Source organism: Mixophyes fleayi, chromosome 5 (genome assembly GCF_038048845.1).
Source record: "Mixophyes fleayi isolate aMixFle1 chromosome 5, aMixFle1.hap1, whole genome shotgun sequence".
In the NCBI taxonomy this organism is placed as follows: domain Eukaryota; kingdom Metazoa; phylum Chordata; class Amphibia; order Anura; family Limnodynastidae; genus Mixophyes; species Mixophyes fleayi.
In genome coordinates, this window is record NC_134406.1 from 112805449 (window position 1) to 112832004 (window position 26556).

The 26556-nt window shown below is 39.1% G+C and overlaps 1 protein-coding gene across 3 annotated transcripts in view; it reads right to left on the reverse strand.

Moving 5' to 3' along the window:
- The window catches only part of TEX10 (testis expressed 10), a 51573-nt gene extending 28440 nt beyond the window's left edge, over positions 1 to 23133 (reverse strand). The window contains exons 1-9 of one of the 3 annotated variants that reach the window (XM_075212707.1): positions 22785 to 23132; positions 19447 to 20162; positions 17860 to 18106; positions 13626 to 13735; positions 10436 to 10674; positions 9387 to 9525; positions 7995 to 8170; positions 6739 to 6916; positions 1151 to 1239 (exon numbers count right to left, since the gene is read on the reverse strand). In XM_075212707.1, coding sequence (XP_075068808.1) covers positions 1151 to 1239; positions 6739 to 6916; positions 7995 to 8170; positions 9387 to 9525; positions 10436 to 10674; positions 13626 to 13735; positions 17860 to 18106; positions 19447 to 20162; positions 22785 to 22964 — 2074 coding nt within the window. In that variant the 5' untranslated portion in view covers positions 22965 to 23132. Of the gene's footprint in view, positions 1 to 1150; positions 1240 to 6738; positions 6917 to 7994; positions 8171 to 9386; positions 9526 to 10435; positions 10675 to 13625; positions 13736 to 17859; positions 18107 to 19446; positions 20163 to 22784 lie in introns of all 3 variants that reach the window. The other 2 variants (XM_075212708.1, XM_075212709.1) reach the window with 2 other exon arrangements.
- Between the last annotated feature and the right edge of the window lie 3423 nt (positions 23134 to 26556).

Consider the following 26556-nt stretch of genomic DNA (forward strand, 5'->3'; position numbering starts at 1 on the left):
CTGAAGAGAAGTAGGTTCAGAGGAAATTGGAGGAAAAACTAATTCACAGAAAGGGTAGTGGAAAAATGGAATAGCCTCTGCCACCTCTGATGGGAGGCTAATACAGTAGAGCAATTTAAACATGCTTGGGATAGACATAATGATATCCTTAAAAAGAAAAAAAGGAGGTTACAATGCAGTATGTTAAAATAAAAAATTGCCAGACTAGATGGGCCAAGTGGTTCTTATGTGACAAACAAATTCTATGTTTCTGTTTTTTTATAGTCTCATATGGGTGGCAGAATGATACATGACTAAAGGAATCCCATTTGGACAACACTTTGCAATTGAATCCACCCACAGTTTGTTACATCTGTGGCAATCAAATTGACCTGAATGTTCTTTTACCTCCTAGGGTTGCAAACAAAAATGTGTTAATTAAGCACATTTTAAACACACAATCACTACTGTTGGTCTTTTAAATGTAATTACTTTTTTCATACTTCCCTTCATTCCACAAGATAATAGAACTTCAAAATCAATTTACTTGTAATTGAATCATCCACTGTGAATACTAGTGCATACGTGGAAAAAACCTCCAAACATTGGCCCATCCAGGGCCAGCGAAACTGCCTCACCGGGACCATCGCTTTGTATCTACCTGTGTTTTTCCGATTGGTAGTGATGGTGACTTAGACACAGTGACCCCTCTAGGTGAAGGGCCAGGCTTGCAACGCTCAGCAAATATGGAGCCCACCTTCAGCAGGTAGGGATGGAGAGTCGTTGAATGCACTTCTTTACCAGGAGTATCCTCTAACAAAGGAGAAATGTCAAGAAAGTAACCTTTTTCGCCACACATCAGCATGTCCAGGTTTGCGCTGTACAAATGTGCTAGCAGACCACTAGTCAGGTGGCTTCCTGATGTGACAAATTGCACCAAGCCATTGCAGAAGCAACACGTGAAAATCTCAGATTTATGTGCAGTCCCACCTGGAGAACTCCAACAAAGGTGGTGGTGCTTGGGGGCCGACACCCACGATATGTTGCAGTCTAGTATTATTACATTTCATAAACTGGTAAATTTACCGACCAGATCTTTAAGCGACAGTGGACACAGGACATTACAAACTAAGAGAATGCAAAATGTTAGTTAAAAAACAGCATACTTTACCTATAAGTGTTGAGAACAAAAAACTAAAATAGTCCACGTCATACATTGTAATTTCAGGGGCTGGACACAACCAATTTCCAAAAGAAGACCTGTAATAAATAAAGAATCATTGTGCCTTCTTTGAAATCAAACATGTCTACATTTAAACTCTGGTTATTGTTAAAACTATTAATAACGAAATCCATTTACAGCTCTATAACATATTAAAATAAATAATCATTGCCAGCAGTGAGGTAGTCTGCTCAGAAGCACAACAAGGGATATTATATACATGTACACACCTGTGTACAGCCTATGGAAAATATACATTTTGGCACCAAAACCTCACACGTTTATAGACATACAGCGCCTTTACACTGCCATTAATTCTTGCAAGAGAAATCACTAAGGAATGCGTTTGAATTTAAGTTATAATACAGGTGATCTGTAAGAAGTGAACTGGTGGAATAAAAAGATCTGCTCAATTATATTGTTTATACCTCTCTTCAACCCTGTTTCCCCCTTTGCCTTTCTAGTCTCTTCTTTTTTCATCAGTCTTTTCTTACTCCTCTCCCCTCCCATTTTGTCTTTCCTCATCTCCTATAAACTTATACAAGTGAAATTAACTTCTACATATCTTTCTTCAGCTCTGATAGCATTTTATTCTTGTGCCTCCTAAAAAACAACTCCTCTTCCTTGAGAAGAGTCACTATGGACCCTTGGTTTTGGTACAACACCACTACAAACATCAACCTAAAGGACAAGGCACTCCATTATGATGAAAAGCTAAGAGAAATATTAGTGCCTCTACAATATTACTCTATTCCCACCGTTAACCACCTATCCAAAATTTGAAGAAACCACATGGACTTACAATTACTTTGATATGAGATCTGTATATTACGTAAATATTTTTATTTAAAAAGTTGCATAACTGGGTGTGCAACTGTTCTCATACTAATTGACAAATAGTTTCATTATAATCACACACAAGATTTTAACATCTTATTCAATATTATAATATAAAAATAAAAAAAAATAATTATGTAAATAACACATTCTGTAACTATCTGAAACGACAAACTACAGTCAGCATGATTCTTGTACAAAATTTGGAGGGAAGTTTTGATATCCTAACATTGACCTATATAACCAAGTTGCAATTTATAGATCTATCAAAGACTGGATTAATAATAAAGATACCTCCACTAATTGTCTAATAGAACAACAATTTCTGTGTAATATAAATCTATTTCCTCCACCTTCCTAAGGCTGAGATCAGCTCTATTGACGTATACTGTGCTTTTTTGGTGACCAAGAAAAAAAAAAAGAGCATTAATTGTCACCATACATTATTTTAACCATTGGTGAGCAATTTGGTATTCCAATGAAGCCAGGCAACCCATTCAATGTATGGGCAAATGCAGGTAACATCTATAGAGAAAATCTGCACCAATTATCTGACCTCACCACTACAGGCTCCATCTCCTGCTCATCTGTATTGTAACTTGGTTCATACACGTCCTGCGCTGCAACCCTAACTCATTTGTCTGTTTCCTCAGTTCCCGCCCCCCCCCCCCCCGGATTCTCTCTGGATCCTATCCATCCACATCACACTGACCCTCTGCTTCTGTCCTATCTACCTCCAACCTGCTGCCTCAGTTTTTATTATGACAATTTGAATATACTCCAGAATATCATGGAGTGATCAGATGAATTGGCATTAATTTCAAAGTCCCTCTTTGCTACAACAATTAACTTTATCCCAAAAACAATATTTCCACTGCATTTCAGCCCTGCCACAAAAGCACCAGCTGACATTAGGTCAGTGATTCTCTTGTTAACACAGGTGAGAGTGTTGACGAGGACAATGCTGGAGATCACTATCATGCTGATTGAGTTTGAGATTGAAATCATTGCTCTTCCTCTGTTAACTGCAAGGAAACATGTGCAGTCATCATTTATCAGGTCATCAAGAACTTCAAGGAGAGGTTCCATAGTTGTGAAAAAGGCTTCAGGGCACCCAAGAACGTCTAGCAAGCGCCAGGACCGCCTCCTTAAGTTGATTCAGCTGTGGGATCGGGGCACCAGCATTGCAGAGCTTGCTCAGGAATGGCAGCAGGTAGGTGAGAGTGTATCTGCACGCACAGCGAGGCGAAGACTTTTGTAGAATGGCCTGGTGTCAAGAAGGCCAGCAAACAAGCCTCTTCTCTCCAGGAAAAATAGCAGGGACAGACTGATATTCTGCAAAAGGTACAGGGATTGGACTTGAGGACTGGGGTAAAGTCATTTTCTCTGATGAATCCCCTTTCAGATTGTTTGGAGCATCTCGAAAAATGCTTGTCTGGAGAAGGGAAGGTGAGCACTACCATCAGTCCTGTGTCATGCCAACAGTAAAGCATACTGACACCATGTGTGGGGTTGCTTCTCAGCCAAGGCAGTGGGCTCACTCACAATTTTGCCTAAGAACACAGCCATGAATAAAGAATGGTACCAAAACATCCTCCAAGAGCAACTTCTCGCAACCATCCAAGAACAGTTTGGTGATGAACAATGCCTTTTCCAGCATGATGGAGCACCTTGCCATAAGGCAAAAGTGATAAAAGTGGCCAGGAAACTCCCCATACCTTAATCCCATTGAGAATTTGTGGTCAATCCTCAAGAGGCAGGTGGACAAACAAAAACCCACAAATTCTGACAAACTCCAAGCATTGATTAGGCAAGAATGGGAGGCCATCAGTATGTGGCCCAGAAGTTGATTGACAGCATGCCAGGGTCAATTGCAGAAGTCTTCAAAAAGAAGGGTCAACGCTGCAAACATTGACTCTTTGCATAAACTTAATGTAATTAAGTGAACAAAAAAAGCCTGCGACACTTACGAAATGCTTTTAAACTTACTTCAGTATACCATAGCAACATCTGACAAAAAGGTCTAAAAAAAAAAAACCTGAAAACAGCAAACTTTGTGAAAACCAATACTTGCGTCATTCTCAAATCTTTTGGCCATGACTGTACTACTCCTAACTCACATATTATTTCACTGCTTTGCCTCTTAGTGTATTGCCCTATTACAGCCACTGTACTGTTCTACCATAGTATTAGTTTCATTTGGATACCTCATTGTACGGTTTCATCATCCTCATTGTTTTGCTCTTCTATAAAAATTGTGTGCCACATTATTGCATTACCACTGTTTATCTGCTTTGGTTTCATTGTTAATGTTTTGCTCTATCTTAACTTTGTTGCGCCTCATTAATAACCTGCCATATAACTGCTTTGTCAATGTCACACACCACTGTGTTTTACTCACCTATGCCACATCGCTTCTGTCTTCTCCTTTAAACGCCTTTACACTTCCTTACTGATCCTATTATCTTTTTTCCACCACTTCTCTCCTGCAAACTCTTTTCTAACCTCTCCACTCACCTTATTTTTTTACTTCCATCACCCCCACACTCATCTCTAACCTCTCACTTCCCTTCCTTCTCATTCATACTTTCAACTGACAATCGAAGGCTTATTCTTCTCTATCCCTTCAGTTCTCTCTCTCATCCTACCTTCCAACTCTCTCCCCTTCCCTTCATCATCCCTCTTCCCACTGTCTCTCCTCTGCACCCCGCTCTCTCACTGCCACCTCCCTCATCTCAGCTCCTACCCTGTCCTCACACCCTCCCCTGGAAACCCCACTCACTGCCACCCTCTGATTTAACTCCTATCCTCCTCCTTTTCCCCTCCACCCTGAAATGAAGTTTCTCTATCCTCACTCCTTCCCCCTTGATCTTCTGCTATCTATGCACCGTCTCACCAGCTCAGCCCCATATTCACATCTCCCCCACCAGCAATTTCCCTGCAAGCTATGGGCCAGCCTCCCAGTTCTGTTGCTCATCCCATTGCCTCTCTCGCTCAAAATTCTGCCCACACGAACAATACAGCAATTTCATCCATTTCTCTCCTTTTCCCTCCCTCTATCCTGTTCTATCTGGAATGCCAAGTCAGTATACAACAAACTGGCCTCCATCCATGATCTCTTTACCTCTAGTTCCTATAACATGCTTGACATCACTGAAACCTGGATATCCCCCGACGACTCCATCTCACCTGGGAAGCTGGCAGCTTTGGAATTCTTTTATCGCACTGCGCTTTGCGTGCTATTCCCAGTTAACCCTCCCTCTCCTTCAAAGTCCATTCAATTCGCCTCTTCTACCTGACCCACCTCTATTTGGCCACTATGCACTGACCCATTTCTCTCAATTCCTGGATCATTTGAGCACCTGGCTTCCTCAGTTTCTCTCCTCTGTGCATTCTTGAGGGACTTAAACATCACTATTAAAAATCCCACCTCACTGCATACAAACTTCTCTGAGTGTCCTCCTCCCCCTCAATCTCTCTCAATAGACCTCCTCTCCCTCCCACAGTAGCGGTCACTCCCTTGATTTGTTTTTTTCCAGCTATGTACTGTCTCATTTCAACAATTCACCTGTCCCTCACTGTGACCACCATCTCCTCTCTTTTAGCATCCCCCCACCCCTCTCACATGTCCCCTCCACAAAATCCATCACCAGGCACAACCTCAATATCACTGACCCTGCCATTTTCTCCACCTCCCTGGTCTCACATCTCTCCCCCATCAGCACTTATACTTGCTACAATCAGATTGGCTGGCTCACTTTTCAATTACACCCTTACCTCTGCCCTTGATACGGTCATCCGGGCTGTCATCCCTTAGCCTTCGTGGTCCCAACCTCAAACTTGCCCACTATATTCAAAAATGCTTCTGTAATGTGGAACAGCTCTGAAGGAAGTGGAGCTCTCACAACGATTTCTTTCACTTCTAGTTTGTTCTCTCCTCTTACAGTTTTCACCTATCATTTTCTCAACAGTTCTTCTTCAAAGTTCTCATTTCCTCCCAATCCTCCAACCTCTGTCGCCTCTTTGCCATGTTCAACTCCCTCCTGCTCCCCTCTCCCTCCATATGTCATAATATAGTCTCCCACCAGACCCTTCCCTCCACACCTTCTCTCCTCTCCCTACCCACCACATCTCCCCCTCTCCTCTGGGGCGACATCTCCATCCCCAGTTCCCCATACCCAAAGCCCCTCAATAGCCCACACTCCTCCTTCAATCCGGTATTTGCAGATGAAGTCCACTCCCTTCTATACTCCTCACATCCCTCCATCTGTCCCCTTTGATCACATCCCTTGATCTTGATCTCATCATCTCTGCTCACTCACTCTCCTGATGCCTGCTTCCATCTTGCCAATCTCCTCAACCTATCCCCCTCCTCCAGTACTTTCCCCTCTTCCTTGAAACATGTTCTCATCTCCCCAAACTCAAAAAACCCACTTGTTACTCTGCATTACTCTCCAATTACAGCCCTATGTCCCCACTTTCCTTTGCCTTCAAACTTCTTGGGTGGGTCCTTCCCTCCGTTAAATCTAAGGGACACGTCTACCTTCTCATTCTCTCTGCTACCTTCCATACTTCGTGTGGAATTAAATCCCTCACCCAAATAATTTGTTAGGCATGTGCACACAATAAAATTGGTTCATCATGCCAACATGTAATTGGAATCACACTTCACTTCAGAAGACAAATTAGTGTTCACTCACCTAGCGTGAAATATACCAATAAGCGTAGACACAAGATTAGATGGCAATCTTTCGGCAACACAGCACTGACTCAAACGAATAAGCAAATCAGAGGACAAAAAAGGAAGAAAGTACAACAGCTGCATCAACTTCAACTGCAAATCTTCAGGTAGAAGCACAAGAACCCCATCTTCTGAATCTAATTGAAACATATTCGGTAACAATATTATTAGAAAATCTTCAGCATAAACAATGTTATATTATATGAAAAACAATCATTGTAAAGGGATTGAAATTTCTCTACTCTATGCAAGATCAACGAGTTCAAGAACTGTAAGGTTAAAAACACACAAGCTGTTTGCAAAATAAATAATTGCAAATCTGTGGTTCTACTGAAAATTATGAAACTTGATACGGTTTATCTACTAAAACTGAACTTACCTAAATTTGGAAGGAATGCTTCAATATATAGAGGTACACGTTATGTCATATGTTACTCTATAGTCCCACCATTTTCTAAATCTATTTAAAGAAATGAGGTGCATTTTAAATGCTTGGAGAAAATATATTCAGACATTTTTTGGTTGAATTACTTCTATAAAAATGAGCCTTCCACCAGGGTTATTGCTTTTATTTTTTATTTTTTTCCTGTTCACGTTCCCATAAAACCATCAAGAAAACGAATATCTTCGTAATATTATTTGGTCTGTAAAAACATCAACTTGTGCTGAAAAGAGTATTACTAGGCACAAAAGATTTAAGGGGAATTAGCAGCAATGGGTATAGACAAATAATTATGTTTGCTATGCAGTCTACCAGGCCACCTGGTTTGGTTGTAAAAAATGCAAATACTAAATGTAAATGTTTTACGTCCTTTACTTTTCCTCAATAGGGATAGTGGTACTCTCAAAAAAACATGGTTTCCTCGTCCATTTACTCAAAGTCCCAATCTTTCTCTATTTAAGGCTACACACCACAAAACAACAGATACATTTTATATGCTCATCTGCGTCAGTTTAATTTTACCCTCAACAAATGAACATCAAAAAGTGCACAAGATTTCTAGAGGCTCCTTTCCCTTTTCCAGGTGCAAGATTAATGGTTTATTTTTATTTAATTATTCTTTATTTCTGCACATAAAGGGGGGGTGTGGTGTCCGTTTATCAAAATTTATGACTTATGACCATATACTGTATTAAGACTATGGGTTGTGAAGAACAACAATTCCATATTACAAATAATAATAATTATAATAATAAAAAGAAAAAAAAAGTCACCATATATCTGACAAGCTGCAGTCTGGAGGTTCTGTAGCAAGTCTTTGTTTGAACGAGCTGCAGCAGTATATATTGTATCAATCATAAGGGCAGAAAGTTGGTGATTTCTTGGACCAAGATGAACAAGCTGCATTGGCAGAGTAGCAAGCCAACGAGATAAAACTTTACTTCGACTTCTGCAAAAACAATCAAATAAAAAGCACAATTAGCATATTAGCAATTAATGCTGTAAATAGTCATATGCAAATAAGTTTGTTGCAGTCAGTCACACTCAAGACATCCCCAATCACTTCCAACATAACTGGGGCCAATAAGTGCAGTTGGAAGACCTCATAGGCTGACAGCAGTCATCTATTCACTGAATTTACCTACAAGTCCATGAATTGCAGTCATTTTAGGACCACACACTGACAGTTTCTATAAATGTCCCTGACAAGCACCCTACTCTCCCTAGTTAGATGCAAGTTGTTTGCCAGGTCTAAAATATCAAGGAGCTGTTTCCCACTAAACCAGACAAGTTTGAGCACAGTGGCAGCAGGAACAGGAAAATAGGTTTTATTTGTACATACTGTAAAATGCATTTAGTGGACCACTCTCAACCAAGGTATACAGGAGGGAGCTGTGCTGGAGTAGTAGGTACCATTCAAACAATAGGCTTGTTTGTATCCTGGCTGCTCCCCTCTATACTGCTCTAGCCATATCTCCTCAGTTGTTTTATTAACACCACAGGATTCAGAGAGATGTATTTTACAGTAAGTAGATGAGAGAGAGAGAGAGAGAGAGAGAGAGATAGAGAAAATAATAATAAAGCAAAATAAAAACTCAAGAGTTGCAGGAGCGAAAAAAACAAAAAAAAAAACAGCTAAGGAGATATAGTAGAAGCAGTATAGAGGGGAGGAGATAGGATACAAACAAGTCTAGTCTATATTTTGAATAGTGCCTACTGCTATATCCTAAGGCTGAGCAGTGTCACCCACATGTAATGAATGAGTAAATAAAATTTCCTTGCTAACCCACATTATTGGTTTAAAGCTCTACAGAGCACCATTATTGTTAAAGATTTCACTTGCAAACATCTTTCATAAATGCCCCCCCCCCTCCCAACAGTGCCAATATTTTAATAAGTTACTGCTTCACAGCACTTTCATTCACTTATCTTTACTCTCAGGTCCTCAGTCAACCGCTTAGAGCCCAATATCAGAAGTTTTAAGGCCTCATTTAAAAAACAAACAATCGATTGAAAAAAAAAAAAGTGACATTCCTTATTCATATTTTTTTTTTTTTTTTTTAAGTCTGCTAAAGTTAGCAAATAAAAAGTAAATGCACATTAAGAAAAACGAATAAAACAATCAGAGCAGAAATGGGGGTGGGGAGGGGGTATGAGAAACTCACCTTCCCAGGTTGAGACACATATCTTCTTCTTTTAAGTAAACTCTATTAAAAAACTTCAGGAGCATGGAGCGCACGGTTAGTTGCAAGTCTCTTTGCAGGTACATCATGTATACTGCTTGAATCAACTTTTCTGTAGCCACTAAAATATAATGATTCAATTAGCAACTGACCTACTTAAAACATTTTATACTCCGCCTAATGCTCTACTCAGTTTGACCCATGTCCGCTGGGGAGTCCAGACCTGGTCTTACACCCCCCCTCCTCCTTCAACCCTTTCCCGCATCCTCACTATTGCATACAACGCCACATGTCCCAGCATCCCTTTAAGGTTTCTCATTGTAATATTGTTGCAAAATTCTTCTACCTGTTTATGTTTTGCTACTGCCCCAAGAGTACTTGTTCTTTTTACTCTGTTATCCAACTCTCAATGTAACTTGGTGTTGCCCTCTTGAGCTAGTTGTTTACCTGTTTACTGTGCGACAAAATCTACAAATAAACTATTTAAAATAAAACAATTTTTTTTTTATACACACCTCACTTTAAAAACAAAAAGACATAAAACCAATTTTAGTACTTGCTTTTCGAAATATAAGCTAGAATGATACATAGTATGAAGTAAACAAAGAAGTTAAATTGGGTAATGAACTACATGACCAGTTTTGCCCCTTCATGATCAAATTTCACTGTTCGGAAACATCAGTTTAAAAGTGAACAACTTTAATGTCATAGTCTAAAGAAAAGTGTTTTTGATGTGCCAGATAGGGCTTTATTTTCCTAAGAGATCAGAGATTGTGACATCCAATAGGTCCTCACATTCGTCATCATTTTTAGGTGGAAAACAAAACAAATTTGATGGTCCTGTATTACATGCACCCATGTTCCCCAGGGCTCTGGGTAGGGGAATCAGCAGAAGTCAAATTTGTTGGTATCGCAGCTTTAACAGTACTACTGTTTTTTTTGTTTACATATGTTCATAAATACTGTGCTTGCTGCCCTGTAAGACAAAAGTTATAATTTTATACTGGAGAATCTTCAAAATTACAACTCACCTCTGTTTCTTTGAATATTTAATAGTCTATTTGTTACTTCAAGTAGTCGCTTTAACTGCTTGCAATTAAGCTTCCATCCATTAGTTAATTTTTCTGTCACGAACATCCTAATCATAGCCAGCCATCCTGAATCCTCTTGAAGGGTTGAAGAATTTGCCAAAGAGACCATGATATCACATAATGTTAAATTTAATAAAAGATGGTCAAGACCATTATGGGGAAGCAATCCATCCTTGTTACTAACAAAAATAAAACAAAAACAAAAAACCATTACAACAAAATAAAAAGGTGAAGCAATTTTTCAAAAGTATGCAGCTCAAACCACATGGTAGACCATTATATAAGTGCTATTTGCAACTGAATAGGTTTACTATTTCAATGGACAGCATGGAAGTCAGGACTTCTCCTACTACCCTACATAATGAGAGTTATAATAAAATTCACTTAACCCAGGGATACATGACACTCATATACATTGTCAAATATCTGACATACACCAGAAGTTTAACACACACACACAGATCCTCCACAACATTAAAATCATCTTGTGCCCCAAAACAGCGCTGAACCGTCGAGGTATGGACTCCACAAGACCTCTGAAGGTGTCCTGCGGTGTCTGGCACTAAGACGTTAGCAGCAGATCCCTTCAAGTCTGAGCAAAGTAGGCATCACCTGGCAACTTACATGACTTGTTTTTCCAGCACATTCCACAGATGTTCGACTGGATTGAGATCTAGGGAATTTGGAGGTCAAGTCAACATCTTTAACTCTTTAGCATGCTCCCTCAAGCCATTCCTGAGCAATTTTTGCAGTGTGGCAGAGTGGTTTATCCTGCTGAAAGAGGCCACTGCCATCAGGGAATACCGTTGCCATGAAGGGGTGCACTTGGGTCTGAAACAATATTTAGGTAGGTGGTACGTGTCAGAGTAACATCCACAGGGCCTGATCAACCACTAGGCTGACCAGGCTGCAGCCTGGGGCGCCGAGTCCTGGGGGGCGCAGCGCGGCACACTAGCAAGCTTTTTTTTTTTTTTTTTATTCAAATGCCGGCGATCGGCTTCTTTCTCCTCTGATGGGGCCTATACCCAATCACGCAGCTAACAGCATCTGATGCTGTTAGCTGCTGCTGTTAGTCAGTGTATTGCTTAGTGTGGTCACGTGAGATCTCACATCTCACGTGACCACACTAATCACAGAGAGCGTGCCCGCAGTGACAGTGCAGCTAACAGTGTCGGATGCTGTTAGCTGCGTGTGAAGAGGACAGAAGCGCCGGCTGGTGAGAGGAGGAACAGAAGACAGCAAGGTAAGTGCAGCTTGTTAAATATCAGGGGGGGGGGGAGACACATCGGATGTGGAGGGGGGGGGGGGGGAGATGACTGGGGGGACTAATGAACTGGCTAATGTGGCTAACGAGGGGGGTCTTATAAATTGGATATGGGGGGGGATTAATGAACTGGCTAGTATGGATTGGATAGGGGGGATTAATGGAGTGAAAATGGGGAGGTAATGAACTGGTTAGAGGGGGGCTTATGAATTGGATGGAGCAGGTTAATGAAATGGCTAGGGGAGGGGATTAATGAAGTGAAAATGGGGAGGTAATGAACTGGCGAGAGGGGGGGTTAATGAATTGGATAGGGGGGATTAATGAAATGGCAATAGGGAGGTAATGAACTGGCTACAAGGGGGGGGTTAATGAATTGGATAGGGGGGGGTCATACACTGTCTGTTGCGGGTCGATAGGGGGGATGAATTAGATGGTGGCGGAGGTGATGAAATAGCTTGTGGGGGAAGGATCTCTGGATTGTGTGGCGGTGATGTGGATGCTGACTGTGGTTTCAGCGGTCACTAGAATACTAAATACTAGATAGACAGGGCTGGTAAATGTTACTATATGAGTGTAAATAAATTTCATATATTTTATTGTCTATGTCTGTACTAGGGGGTTGTTTTGTATCATTCAGGGTTTGTTAAAATTTGGCACTATAATACAATTTTTGCACATTTTAAATACAGGACTCCCAAGTTTTCAGAAGCCAGGCAACGAACAACGCTCCAAGAACAAGCAAAAGAGAACACCAGGTAGTCTACGCTGCAAGATCAGGTAAGAGAGGAAGTGCATAATGAAGTGTGTTTTATGTATTAATTAATGTTTTACAATTTTGTTTACATATATCTATATATGGGGGGGGGGGGGGGGGCGGTAACCAGTGTAGTAGCCTAGGGCGGCTGTGACCCTTAATCAGGCCCTGAACATCCACATGAATGCCAGGACTCAAGGTTTCTCAGAAGAATTGCCTCCTGTGGAGCTTACAGTCTAATTTCCCTAGCACACACAAACACACACAATATTTAAAACATTTTTAATGCATGTTACTGGCATTTTAAACATATAATCATTAGGTTACTGAATGATACGTTTAAGTTTCTTTACCTACACTATATCAATTTGCATTAAGAAATAATTTATTACAGGCATTTACCTCCAAGGTCTAATTTATATTTGATAATGCTCTATATATGACGGCAAACCCACTACCGTTTGTTTTGTTTTTTAAACTGGTTCTTAACTTTCATTACGTCGATTATGCATTTTCTAATCATTTTGTGCTAATCAATTTGTACATTAACAAAGATATATATCAAGATATTCTTTTAACTTGGTCATGCCCTGTATTCAGTGGTATTTTTGTAGGTGTTTCAGTTAGCCCTCAAAGTGCCTCTGGGCTTGCATAAACTGGTTATTACATTCAGTTACCATGATTAACAGCATACATCTACAGCACAGTAATAATCTTTAAGATTATGGCAGTGAAATTATTCAGTAATGACACAGCAAAATATCTGGATTCCATCTAACTGAACATTTGTTTAATATTTTGACTGCCCAATAGGATAGACAAAAACAGGGAAGCAAATTATCTCAGATAATTCTAAATTAAATCACAACATCCAAGTTTTTGTTCTGGATACTTTAATATAATGCAATGATTTGGTCCACAAGCACCAGCGCGTACAACATTAAAGTTGCACCTATAGTTCCTGAAAATCAACCAAACTGAACATAATTACATGTATTTAAAACTTTTTCAGTAATGATAAACAAAACATATGTATAATATATATATATATATATATATATATATATATATATATATATATATATATATATATATTATTTAAAGAACAATACCTTTTCTTTATTTTCTTCTTCTGCTTTAAAGGTTCATGTAGGTTGTATGGAAAATGCTTCATAAAATGATGCTTGAAATCTTTAAGATAACTTTTTCTAAGCCAACCATCCTGTGGGATGAACAAAAAACAAAACTAAACACAAGATACTTTAAGTAAAAAGATAAAATATGTAACTATTTATTTTGTATACAATAAGTCAGTAAATATAAAAAAGTGCCCATTCTCATGTCCTCAGTATATGTAATGAAATGTTAAAATTAAAAAAAGAAATCCAAGCATCCCTCTTTTTAGCATTAGTAAAAACATTTAAACACTAAAATTTGTTCCTTTGTCACAAATGTAAAACTTTGAAAATTTTGTTCATACAATGTTAAGTATCTTTTAAAAAAGGAAAGTGAGATTCCTCAGTTTATTAAATGTAACACTCAATATAAAGGATATGCTACAATACCCATGTGGCTTGCAGTACATATGGAGGTCCTGTAAAAACGCAGATCAAAGAGCAGGTTTTAACCCAAGTCCTATTACATGGTTTGGGGGCAGAGGTGGGTTTGGGAACATTACCATCTAAAAGTGGAAATCCTCTATAAGGATTTAATTAATATTTGGATACTTTTTAAATTGATTCATTATGGCTATATTGTAGCAAGTTCTATGCTTGTAATAGAACATAAAAACATGAAAAGCGGTTTATCAGAGTTATGTAATCCTACTGTGAACTAGGGAACTGGGAAGTGTTATTTTAGGTGCTTCTATTTCGACCTTGTGCAATTTAATTTGTTTATTTTGTAAAATAAAGTCATTAGCGTTATGGATTTGTGTTTTTAACAATATTTCAGGCATTTTTGTGACATTAATTCCCAGTTCAGCTTTATAACATATACAGGGACCAGAGTGCTGATACTTGCAATTGTTTGGACAAAAAGACCAGAGCTAAAGTAAATCGCAAAACTGTTAAGATGTTTACACAGTTGCTAGACAAGGTGCTCTATCAAACTGCACAATACCATTTGATATTTATAAATATGGTTCTAGAATTAACCAGCAACAAGTGCACAAATAATATTTATATGGATGAAAACACAATTTACTTAAACTTTAGCTCATGCTTTTAGTTCATATCATTTTACCTCTTATTCTGTGTTTGTTCAATATGGACTGCAATACAGTGAACTTTATTAACAAGAATGGAAGAAGTCAGCCTACCAGGTATGAAGATTAGGAGGAGAAAATGAAGCATGGGGGAGGCTGGTGTAGTTGCTGCTTTGGAGCTTGAGTCATTAAGGAAAGCAAAGCAAAAAAAAAAAAAAACTTGCTCCTAGGCAAACCCATGTTGCATTGGAGGTAACTTTAAAATGTGGGAACAGATTTACAGTTGGGATAGGGCATGTCTAGATCAACTTTAAATTTCAATGCAAAATGGTGGTAAAATCATGTTTGTACACCATACTGGTGAAAAGTTAGAACAGGATAAATAAATCCTGAGTTGAAAAGGTTTTAGTCAACAGGAGACATAAAACCCTAAATTTGGATTCACAAAGGTCATTTAGTTTTGACATCACAGGAAGGGGAGCTTCGGGCCCTGTAGCTTGGTTTTAAAACTGCACTGTGACTCTAAGAAACTGTTCACTTTGGGAGTCAATCTGATATTGAAGAGTATTCCATTTTCCTGCTTCTCCCAGCATCAGTAACTTTATTATACGTGCGTTATCGATTCTGTGTTTTATCCTTTTTATTTTATAAGAAACAATTGCATTATATTTGTATGTCATTTTATTAACAGTTTTATCTTAATCATTGTGGATGTAGTTTCCATATTAAATTACACTTAAGTTCAAGTCTCTGTGTTCTTATGAATTCACGCAACAGTTTAGTCAAAACGCTAGATAATTGAAAACTGGGGGAGAACATTGTGGCCTATGTTAACTCTGACTAAAGTAAATTGTGCTAGATTAGTTGTAAGGGAGACCCAAAGGCTACCTTAACAAAAAAAAAAAATAAGTGTCAGCTCTTCATAAAAAAAAAACCTTGGCGGTGGCATAGTTGGTACAGCAAAGCTAGTGTGTGGCATAGATAGGGAAGGATTTAATCATTTTAAACAGACCAGGTGGTTGTTTTTGGTTAACCCTTTGTCTCACACACACTCGTCACGCAGGCTCAGGTGAGTGGTGTTTGTGACACACCCCTTGCATTGCAACATGGTTTGTCCAGGTTCAAATTTACTCCTTTATTTGCTTTGCTCTCCTTAATGACTCAAGCCCATGATGTCTATTTTATGCAGGCTTACATCTAGCAAAGCTAAATTTGAAGAAGAAAGAGTAGACGGACAGAACTGAAGGAGAAAATCTTTAAGACAGTGAATGAACAAATGTGAAGAGAAATCTCCTAACATTAATACTAACCGAAATATATTATCTTTGATGACCAGCGATACCAAAAGGTATATATAGTTTTCACAGGTGCTTATACACATATGTACAAAACTCACGTGTTGTGGTAGTAGTATAGCATAGTATAAAAATGATCACTAAACCTCAAAATTTAAATCTTCAAAAATAGAATTTAAAAGGCAAAATACAATGTTTAGTGTTTTAATATTTCACTGTTAAAAGGATAAGTTGCTTCCCCACTTCGTTACAACTGACAAGCACACAGAAACATAGAATTTGTCTGCAGATAAGAACCACTTGGCCCATCTAGTCTGCCCATTATTTAATCTATAGTAATCTCAACCCTATTTGATCCCTAGTTCTTTGTAAGAATATCCTTATATCTATCCCAAGCATGTTTAAATTGGTCTACTGTATTAGCCTCTACCACCTCTAATCGGAGGCTATTCCACTTTTCCCTACCCTTTCTGTGAAGTAATTTTTCCTCGAATTTCCTATGAACCTATTTCTCTCCAGATTCAGTGCATGTCCTCATGTTCTAATACTTCTCTTCCTTTGAAGACTGTTTCCCTCCTCTACTTTGTTAAAACCCTTGATATATTTGAAAGTCTCCATCATGTCCCCCCTTCACCTTCTTTTCTCAAACTATGTATATCAAGATCTTTTAGTATTTCCAGTTAAGTTTTGTCATGTAGGCCATGCACCATTTTAATTGCCGTTCTTTGTACAGTGTCTAATGTATTTATACTCTTCTGGAGATATGGCCTTAAGGAGTGAACACATTATTCTAGATGAGGCCGTACCAATGACCTATGCAGTAGAATTATTACTACTTTCTATCTGCTACTGATTCCTCTCCCTATGCAACCAAGCATCTGACTTGCCTCTCTCATTGCTTTGTTACATTACTTACATGCCTTTAAGTTACTTGAAATAGTGACTCCTAGATCCCTTTCCTACTCAGTAGTTTCCATTATAGTGGCGTTATACTATGTGTAGCCTTTGGGTTTTTGCAACCAAAGTGCATTATTTTGCATTTGCCATTAAACTGTAGTCCCACATGTCTAGGACTGTGCCCTGATGGGATCGGAAACAGGTCAAATGCAGTTATTTGAGTTGCATGGTCTTCAGTGGTCCTGCCCATGTGTATGAATCCACCAATCCATTCAGTACAGTAAATTTATCAAGTCACTCTGTGGCGTAATATGATAAAGCAGAAATGTCGAGAGATCTATGGAGCGGTTTGCAAACCAAATCAAACGGTGTATAAACTGAAGTGAGCCAAGCGAGACAGAGCTTGCAGACAGGTCACTGATCGAAATGATGGTAGGTAACACACATCATTTTTCTGCCTTAACTAGTATTACTACTTTTATGTCATTTGTGATTAAAGCAGACTGTTAGGAGTAAATAGTAGCACCCATATCAAGCATTTTTTTTTTTTTCAAATAGGAATAGGGAATATACCACAGATTTGAAGCATTTTTAGGATTTAAACTATCAAATTATAAACCTGGTCCGGCTTATATAAACTACAAGCCAAAACTATAAAAATTATGTAACATGCAAATATATCATTTAGATACCTGATTGAATAGGCTTCCAGACAACCATGGTTCTATGAATTTCAGACTATATATTCAGTCCTTGTGCTACCCTAACCCCATATAAGCCAAATACAACCATCTCTAATCCCTTTCCATCACCATGTCTATTTCCTATAATTTCCCTTGTTAATCTGTCAATGAATTACCATGCTAACATTATAAATGTACAGATGACAAAAATAAAATAAAAGGGACACTAGATAAAGTTTGTTAATAATTTTTTAAAAAAACCTACCATTTTCTGGGATTCATCCTGGTGTTCACCAAGCTTCCAAAGAAGAGAAATTATGCTCAACACTTGCTGCAGAAGATGATGTGCTACAGGTTCTAGAAGGTTTTCAGAAACATCACTAGTGATCTTACCAGGTGACTCTTCAACCCAGCATTCAATCAAAATTGGAATGATTGCTTGAATGAACACTTTCAAATTATTTGAAGAAGAAAGACCTTCACCTGCATTGCTAGATACACCAGTCAGTGCCCTTACAAAAAAAAAAAAAGTTTTAAAAACAAAGATGCAATAAAGATCAAACATGCTAATCAATTTTGAAAAACTTAAAAGTTGCCACATCTTCTAAAACGGTAATGTAGAATGGATTGATACCTTTACAATAAATTACCTCCAACATTGCCCAGAAATCACAGAGGCATGAAAGCAAGCACAAATGTACAAAGACAATAGGCACAAAACCTTTGCTTTAATCTGGAATTTAAAATGTTTAAATGTATGTTAATTTTGCATACAATGATGGCTTACTATCTCGGCTGTTACAACAAACTATTCTGTTGTCTTATTCCCAACCTCACCATGCAACTATTTATATTTGACAATACCATTTGTAAAGGACAATACCACATTTCATAAATACATTTTTAATTGAAGGCGGTTCCTTCACTTTGGATCCCATTAATTTGAACCGTGGTGATTTGTAGCAAATTTGGCTTCCCCAACCAACCTCCCATATCAATTTCGCTGCTTCAGTCCACTAATAAAACAGCACATGAAAGTTCCAAGTCAATAATAATTACCCTTATATATATATAAAAGTTATAACCTGTCAAATTTTGAGGCAAATTATGGGGTTTGTACTAATTATGTGAAAGCAACTATACGAAGAATATTTGAAAATTATTTTTGCCATTACCCCTAAAATAAAAATATATTTATCTCAAAACATAAACAAAACCAACAGCCATCTGTCTTTAAAAAGCAATACGCAATTCAATTTTCTGCAGATGGACATGAAATTGGTAACAATTGCTTTGGTCATGAAGAATAAAATAAATAAAATACAGACAAGGGCTGTCTAACTCCTCTATTGTGACCAAGCAGTAAACAAAATGTTAAGTGTATTTACCTTTATGTACTAAGAAATGATCCACTACTAGTGCTTCCATTTTAAAGTGTGCTGGAATGCATCATTGAGTTAATGAATGCAAAACAAGTTTAAATTTGAAGATCACCTTCTGACTGTCTGACGCGCATTACCCAGGATCACTGAGAATAAACCCATCTAAAAAGGATAGTGGCCTCTTATTTGGATGAGTGAGCACCCATACACTCAAATCAGCTGTAATTCTCCAAGATAGACCCCTCCATCATCTAGTATTCAGAGATGCTCACAGATGCACCTGCTGATCATAAACACTGAAATCCTATTGTACTGAGAAAGTAATGGCAGGGCTCCCAGGGGTGGGACCCAAATAAAGAGAAAGAAAAAAAAAAAAATCAAAAAAAATCAATGCAACATGGAAAATCTATTTCCAATATTTCATGGGTAATTTTTATCTTAATTTAGTCTTGCTTGATGTAAAGCTTTACCTTAGACGAAATGATGAGTTTATAGCGGTCTGTGTTTCCCCACAATCAAACAATCTGACCCTGTGCTGACCATTTGCATGTTCTGGCCATGAGATAAAAACATTTTTTTTTAAGGTAAACATATTTTCTGCGTTGTCTTGAAGCCCTTCGTTATTGGGAAATCTCTCTGCAGCTCGTTTCACTAAGGCTTGAAGAAACTTTTTTAGTCTGCTCAGTACATTTATCCTCCACTTTTGGGACGTAATCTTTCGGTTAGGATTGACAGACAATGTCCACGCAGATGGCTTATCTGTGCTTTTTATTTCTTTGGAATTCTTCTGATGGGAAATAAGTTCCAGGAAATTGTTTATCAACATACTACTACGATCAATAAGTAGGTCAGGATACTCTTCCAGAAGAATATCCAAGATCTTTAATGAATCTTCCTGGATACCCACCGAAATATGAGTCATAGCAGTGGAGAGATGGGCACTTACAAGAGGAAAAAAAGGCGTCATTTTCTGTTGCGATATCATGGGCGCTAAATACTGCAAGACAGAAATAGCAGCTGATCTAACCATTGAATCTTTATCTGTAAACACTGCAGCAACTTCACTCATTATGTTTGAAATGTGTGCATCAATTAATGAAGGATGTGTTGACAAGATTTCTCGGAGACCAACAAGAGCACCATGTTTAACACCAGCATTATAATGGTGCAGTTGCGATAGGATATCCTGCAAAAGAAAACAAAATTGCAACATTCATTTAGGTATTACCAAGCATGTTTCATAGATATCCAATAATAACAGTCCCAATGAGAGCAGTTATGCATTCCTGCTGCAGTTTTGAAATACTATACTAAGATATATTGGGGCATATTCAATTAAAACGGCAGATCGTGGTTACGCGTGGCTGCATATTTCTCGTTACCACAACATTGCAGAGATCCACAATGTTGTGGTACCATATTGGGACTTAATGTGCGCAGCCGCAATCTGCCATCTTAATTGAATATGCCCCATGCACACAATGAAACAAGAAGCAAAAAAAAAAAAAAATCACCAACAGATATTTCCATAGAGAAAGAATAAAGCTCTTGTATCAGATGATCCTATCATGATCCCAAAGTAAAACTTTGGGGATTTATTAACAGTATGAACAATTTTTGAGATGCTTTACAAAAAAGTAAAAATATGGCTTTTTGAGAAAATCAAAATTTTTGAAAATTTTACATTTTTAATTTGTATTGAAACATTATGCAGTGTTATATATCATATGAAAGCCATTAAAAAGATGTTTAAATGAGACCTTGCCCAACTCTCTAGCTCAATCAGGTGAGCTACAAATGCAATTTAAAAAAACGTTAAAAGCAAATTTTTGGTCACAAAACAAAAAGTGCAACTTTAAGGGGGGTATTCAATTGTTGCTCCGGGCGCCGCCGGAACATGCGCGTTAAAACTATTACCGTTTATACGGTAATATTGCGTGCAATTACCGTTCATACGGTAATTTACTCGCTCAATTTCAGCTCGCTGCTCAGGGAGCTGCGAGCTGAAATTGAGCGAGTAATTACCGTATAAACGGTAATAGTTTTAACGCGCTCGTTCCGGTGGCGCCCGGAGCAACAATTGAATACCCCCCCTAAAGGCGTATAACGTCAAAGCCAGTGCACATATCAGCCTAAGATTTAGGGGTTTTCTTTACACCCATGCAAGCATTTATCATAGCAAATTTAATTGAAATTAGAGAATGTAAGGTAGATTTTTTTCTAAAATTGTGTTGATTTGATGTGGAATGACCCTACAGTGGATTTACAATTACCAGTGTTTGTGACGTAAAGCCTGAAATCAAGATAAATCATGTCAGACCAATTTCCAAATTTAATGTGACCTTGTACCCAATAAAATCCACGTGAAAAGCAAACACAAATTATTTAGGTAAAAGAATCAAAAATCAAAATACATACACATTCTTACAAGCACATAACATAGAACCAAAGACAAGACACACACTGCACATATTTAGTTATGCTAGGATAGTTCAGCATTCTATGTGGAATACAGCACAAAGGATTCAATAGCATAATATTTTGGGTAAGTAGAGTCCTTAAGAATAAGAGTGAAATATTTTGAGCCCAGCATTCACTTTGGGACGCAATGTTCATATACTGCTTCTGCCTTTGAGTTGCAATTTTCATAGAGCATATCCTCTGTATTTTCATTGATACACTGGGCACAGAACACATTCACCTGACATCATTGTAATTATTATTCTTGTCCCCCTAACAGTTATGACCTGAAGCTTAAATGGATTTAAAGAATGAGGGGAACTTCAGGCAATCAAAGGTGAATGATGTAAATTCTGCAGCTGTTATTTTGCAGTCTATCATCTAAATATAATAAATTATATATTTCACCCAATCCTATGAATGGATGAAAAGGTGACTCAATGTATAAATTTCAAGACTGGTGAAGCCAGTGTTCTCCTCATCGTTAACTAGCCGCAACTAGTTAAAAACACTTAATAAATGAGTGAACAGGAAAGTAAAATCAAACTCCTTTTCTACAAATTGCTGTACTGAAGGCATTAAAACTTACATGTTTTGGGTTGGACAATGAATCAAAAACACACGTTGTTGTGTATGTCTACAATATGACAATTTGCTGAGAGTGGCAGAATATGTACCATTTTATTAGTTTATGCCTAGCAAGCTGGACTGTTAGCTCACTATCCACTCAGTATGTTCTCTGGTGGCAAAAAAACTACTGTTGCTGCGCCAGTCACCGAGGTTCCCTATGTACAAAACAGGAACAAATACTATCCACAGCATCCCTAAACCATTTTCTCTTGTCCCTAACCTCTGTCTTCTTCTCCAGTATAAACTACTGGTAATTTGCATGTAAGAGAAGATAGAGCTGCAGGTAAATGGGCAACAATCTCACATGTGACATCACTGCACCAGCTGTCCAAGGAGAAGAGAAAACACCACAATATATGGAGCAGTCTCAGAACAGAGAAGACAAATTGGAATCTGGTGACAGCATAGGGTTGAAAACTGCTTTACATATTAAATTCATAAGGGAGATGGTTAGTAAAAACAAATATAGTGTTAACTAAACCATCATTTATGGCACCAAACTTCACCATTAACATTCCTTAGTTTACACTTTACAATAGACAATGTTTGCAGTAATATTTCATTAGCATATTCTTTGAACGGGAAAGTCGTTCAAGACACATGGATGACACAGAATGAACCCACATGTAAAGGATTATATAGAGTAATACATAAGTCTCCAGTAGTGAGAAATAGTTGTACATCTTTGTGAATTACTAAATAACTTGTTTGTCAGTACCGTAATGGTGAGCTTTCTCTTACTGGTGGGGAGTAAATGGTCCTCCCTCAACTGCTCGCTCAGGTGAATAGACTTGATCCTGCAGTTGGTGTCAGTAACATTGTCCGCTCGAGGTTTCTTCTTCCCAACCTTCAACTTCACTTTTTGAAAATCTTCTTGTCGTTTTCTTTTATTCGCCATCGTCAAGATAAAACGCTAGTAAAGCAATGCTGCTACAGTGTGTAACAAAGACTCGGTATTACACTACTGAATGGAATCGTTTATTGTGACATGCCAAAATGCGCTCCTTTCACTAAAAGCTCCATGCAGCTTCGTCCGCTCCTCCGTATGCACACAATATACTTCCGGGTTACAAGGATCCACTTCCTATCCCCATCTACGGGAAGTACGGTGAGACATACAGATGAAAACCCTTTGCAAACACATTTTTGATCAGAAGTGTCAGTGAGTTTAATTGAGTCATTCAATTCAGTCAAATGTTTTGGTAGTAAAACAAAACTGGAGGACTATAGAACAAAGTGGCACACAGCATTTATCACACCAATGTTTTAATTAACTTTCTGTTACACCTCATAGTCTGAAAGATTATATGTGTGTGTATATCATTCACATGGGAAAGAGATGGGACAGGATACACAATTGGAAGAAAGCAAACCAGCGAAGGTAGTGTGTTGATCTGGGAACTGTTCTACTGGGAACCCTTGGGTCAGGGCCATCTTAACAACATCATGGGCCCCCGGGCAAAGCAGTGCACCGGGGCCCCTACATATATATATATATATATATATATATATATATATATATATATATAGATGTATAGAGATACAGATAGAGATAGATAGATGTACTTGCTCAGTGACCCTTGAAGGTTTTTTTTCAGTTTTTTTTTTTCAGGAATATTTATTCTAATTAAGAGTCCTGCCTATGGGGCCCCCTTGTCCGTGGGGCCCCCAGGCACCTGCCCATGGTGCCCAATGAAAAAGATGGCCCTGCCTTGGGTCCTGGCATTCATGTGGATTTCACTTTGATACTTACCACCTACCTAAACAATGTTACAGATCAAGTACACCTCTTCATGGCAACGGTAATCCCAGATGGCAGTGACCTCTTTCAGCAGTATAATGTCCCCTGCCACACTGCAAAGATTGTTCATGATTGGTTTGATGAACATGACAAAGAGTTCAAGGTGTTGACTTTGCCTTCAAGTTCCCCCAAACCTCCTCTCATGCACGTATCCAAGACTTCTCCCGCGCCGCTCCCCTCCATTGGAACAAGCTCCCCCGCTCCATCAGAACTTCCCCTAATCTGTCCTCTTTCAAACGAACATTAAAAACCCACCTTTTCCTTAAAGCCTTCCAGTCTCATGCCTAAACTCCCACCTGTCGGCTACCTCTCTTTCTCATCCCTTCTTCCCTTCTCCCCCTTCCTCCCGTCTCTCCGTCTCATCCATGTGTCTGTCTGTCTTCCCCTCCCTTTAGATTGTTCGCTCCTTTGAGCAGGGATCTCCTACCTTCTGTTTCCATCACTTTTAACTGCGCTCTCCAGCTACTCAGCTCACCTCCTCTCAGTCCCTCTGCCCTCTGTCTCCTCTTGCTTCTCTCCGCTCCCCTCAGTGACTCTCTCCCTGTCATCCGTGCCCACCCTCTTGGGCCATAGTTAACTGCCTGTACTCACTTTTCCCCTCCCTCCCTCTCTTTCATGCTGTGCCTGAGCCCCCAGAGTTATAGTGCTTACTGTTACTTGTACTGTGCTGTTTCACCTTGTACTGTGCCATTGTTTGTCCTTGTACGGCGCTACGGATACTTTGTGGCGCCCTACAAATAAAAATTAATAATAATAATAATAATAATTTAGATCGAGCATCTGTGGGATGTGCTGGAAAACAAGTCTGAGCCATGGAGGCCCCACCTCACAGCTTACAGGATGTAAAGGATCAACTGCTAACATCTTGGTGCCAGATACCACAGGTGACCTTCAGAGGTCTTGCGGACTCCATGCCTCGATGGGTCAGAGGTGTTCTGGTGACACTAAGGGGATCTACACAATATTAAGTAGGTGGTTTTAATGTTGTGGCTGATCAGTGTTTATACATAGTGGTTGAAGTGGTAATTTAGAAGTTGCGGTATGGAAAATGTAAGTGACTAATGTTTAATAGTTTTTGCAATGGAGGCAGTAGGAGAAGTGGTTGTATGCCATACCAGCCCACATCGACCACTGTGTGTGTATATATGTATATGAAAATTGGGGCACACTATGCCTTCCCCGCTTCCCATGGTATGTACGGGGTTAAGACATTGGTTACTCCCTTGGGAACCTTTCATGGCTAACACTGTCTGAGTCTCCTTTGGGAAAGAACACCCTTCCCCTCGGGGGACTTGGCTATATGGAGATGTAGTGTAACAGAGCTGCCCCCTCTAGGCCATTAGACGGCTTACTAAGAGAGTTTGGGCTAGCAAATGACCCAGATTTGAGATCTGGGTGGTGAACATTCTGACTACAGGTTACAGCGGTAATGCAAGCACTACTCCCAACCGCTACTTCCTGTTGGTCATGTCTATGTGCCTCCCCCAAATTTCCTACTAACTTGGGTACTGCTGGTTCAAGCACACTTTCACTCTGCCCCCCCCCCCCCCTGCCATTTACACCGTACACCCCCAACACATTACCAGGGTAAAAACATTGCTATTATCTAACCCAACAGAATTTACCACAGTATCATCTACCACATTTTTAGCAACTATCTAATCTACACCAGTATCAATGCTAACATTTGCAGAAACATGGTGGATAAACAGGCTTAGATTCTAATGCAGTACTATATTTAGCATTATCATCATTACACACATTCTTAGCATCACAAGATTCAAAATTATCACAGACTGCTTCTGAATTTTCACACAATTCTACCATATTACAGGATTCAACATTGTAACATACTACCGTAGATGAGGATGAGGGAATAGGCTTCCTTTTTTCAGGGCAAAAAGTCTGACATGTCCAACTTTGTTACACACAAAACACCTGCTGGTATGAAATGCTGGTTTGGTGGTTGGGCCAGGGGTAGACCCCCCCGCCCCCCCAGTGATTAGCTGGCAGGGGAAGAGGTGTTTTCAGTGGACTTATCCCTTTCCCAGCATTGGCATCCGCAATCTGTGCTGCCTTATCTGCAGATTTGAGTTCAAACAGCCCTAATATCACTGGGCAAATGCGAAGAAGCTGATCCTTAAACATGAAGGCCTGCAAATTCTCTTGAGTGGTAATAGACAGTCTATAGATCCATTGTTGGAGGATGACCCTCAGCTTATCTGCCACATCCAAGTAGCCATCAGTAGGTCTACATTGTAAAATCTGGAATTGTCTGCAATACACCTTTGGGGTGTGGTTATATAATCTGGATTAATGCCTGTTTTATAGCATTATAATCCACATCCAGGTCCCGGAGAAGGGCTGCAAATACTTCCAGAGCTATGCCTCTTCACCCTGGTGTTAATACCTTGCCCATTCATTCTTGGGCAGCTGATATTGTCTGAAAGTCCTTTCAAATCCTCTTAAGAAAATGTCCAAGTCTCCATCTTTTTCCATGACAGTAAAATGCTCCAAAAGGGATTTAAAAGTGGTTACATCCCTGGACTCATGGTACTGCGGTGAATTATTACGCCTTTGGAGTCTTGACAACTCCAGTTGAAACTCTCCCTCCACCTGGCGTTCTTGTAAAATAAACTGTAAACACAGCATCACATGTAGCCAGCTGCTGAAGGATCATTGACAGAGA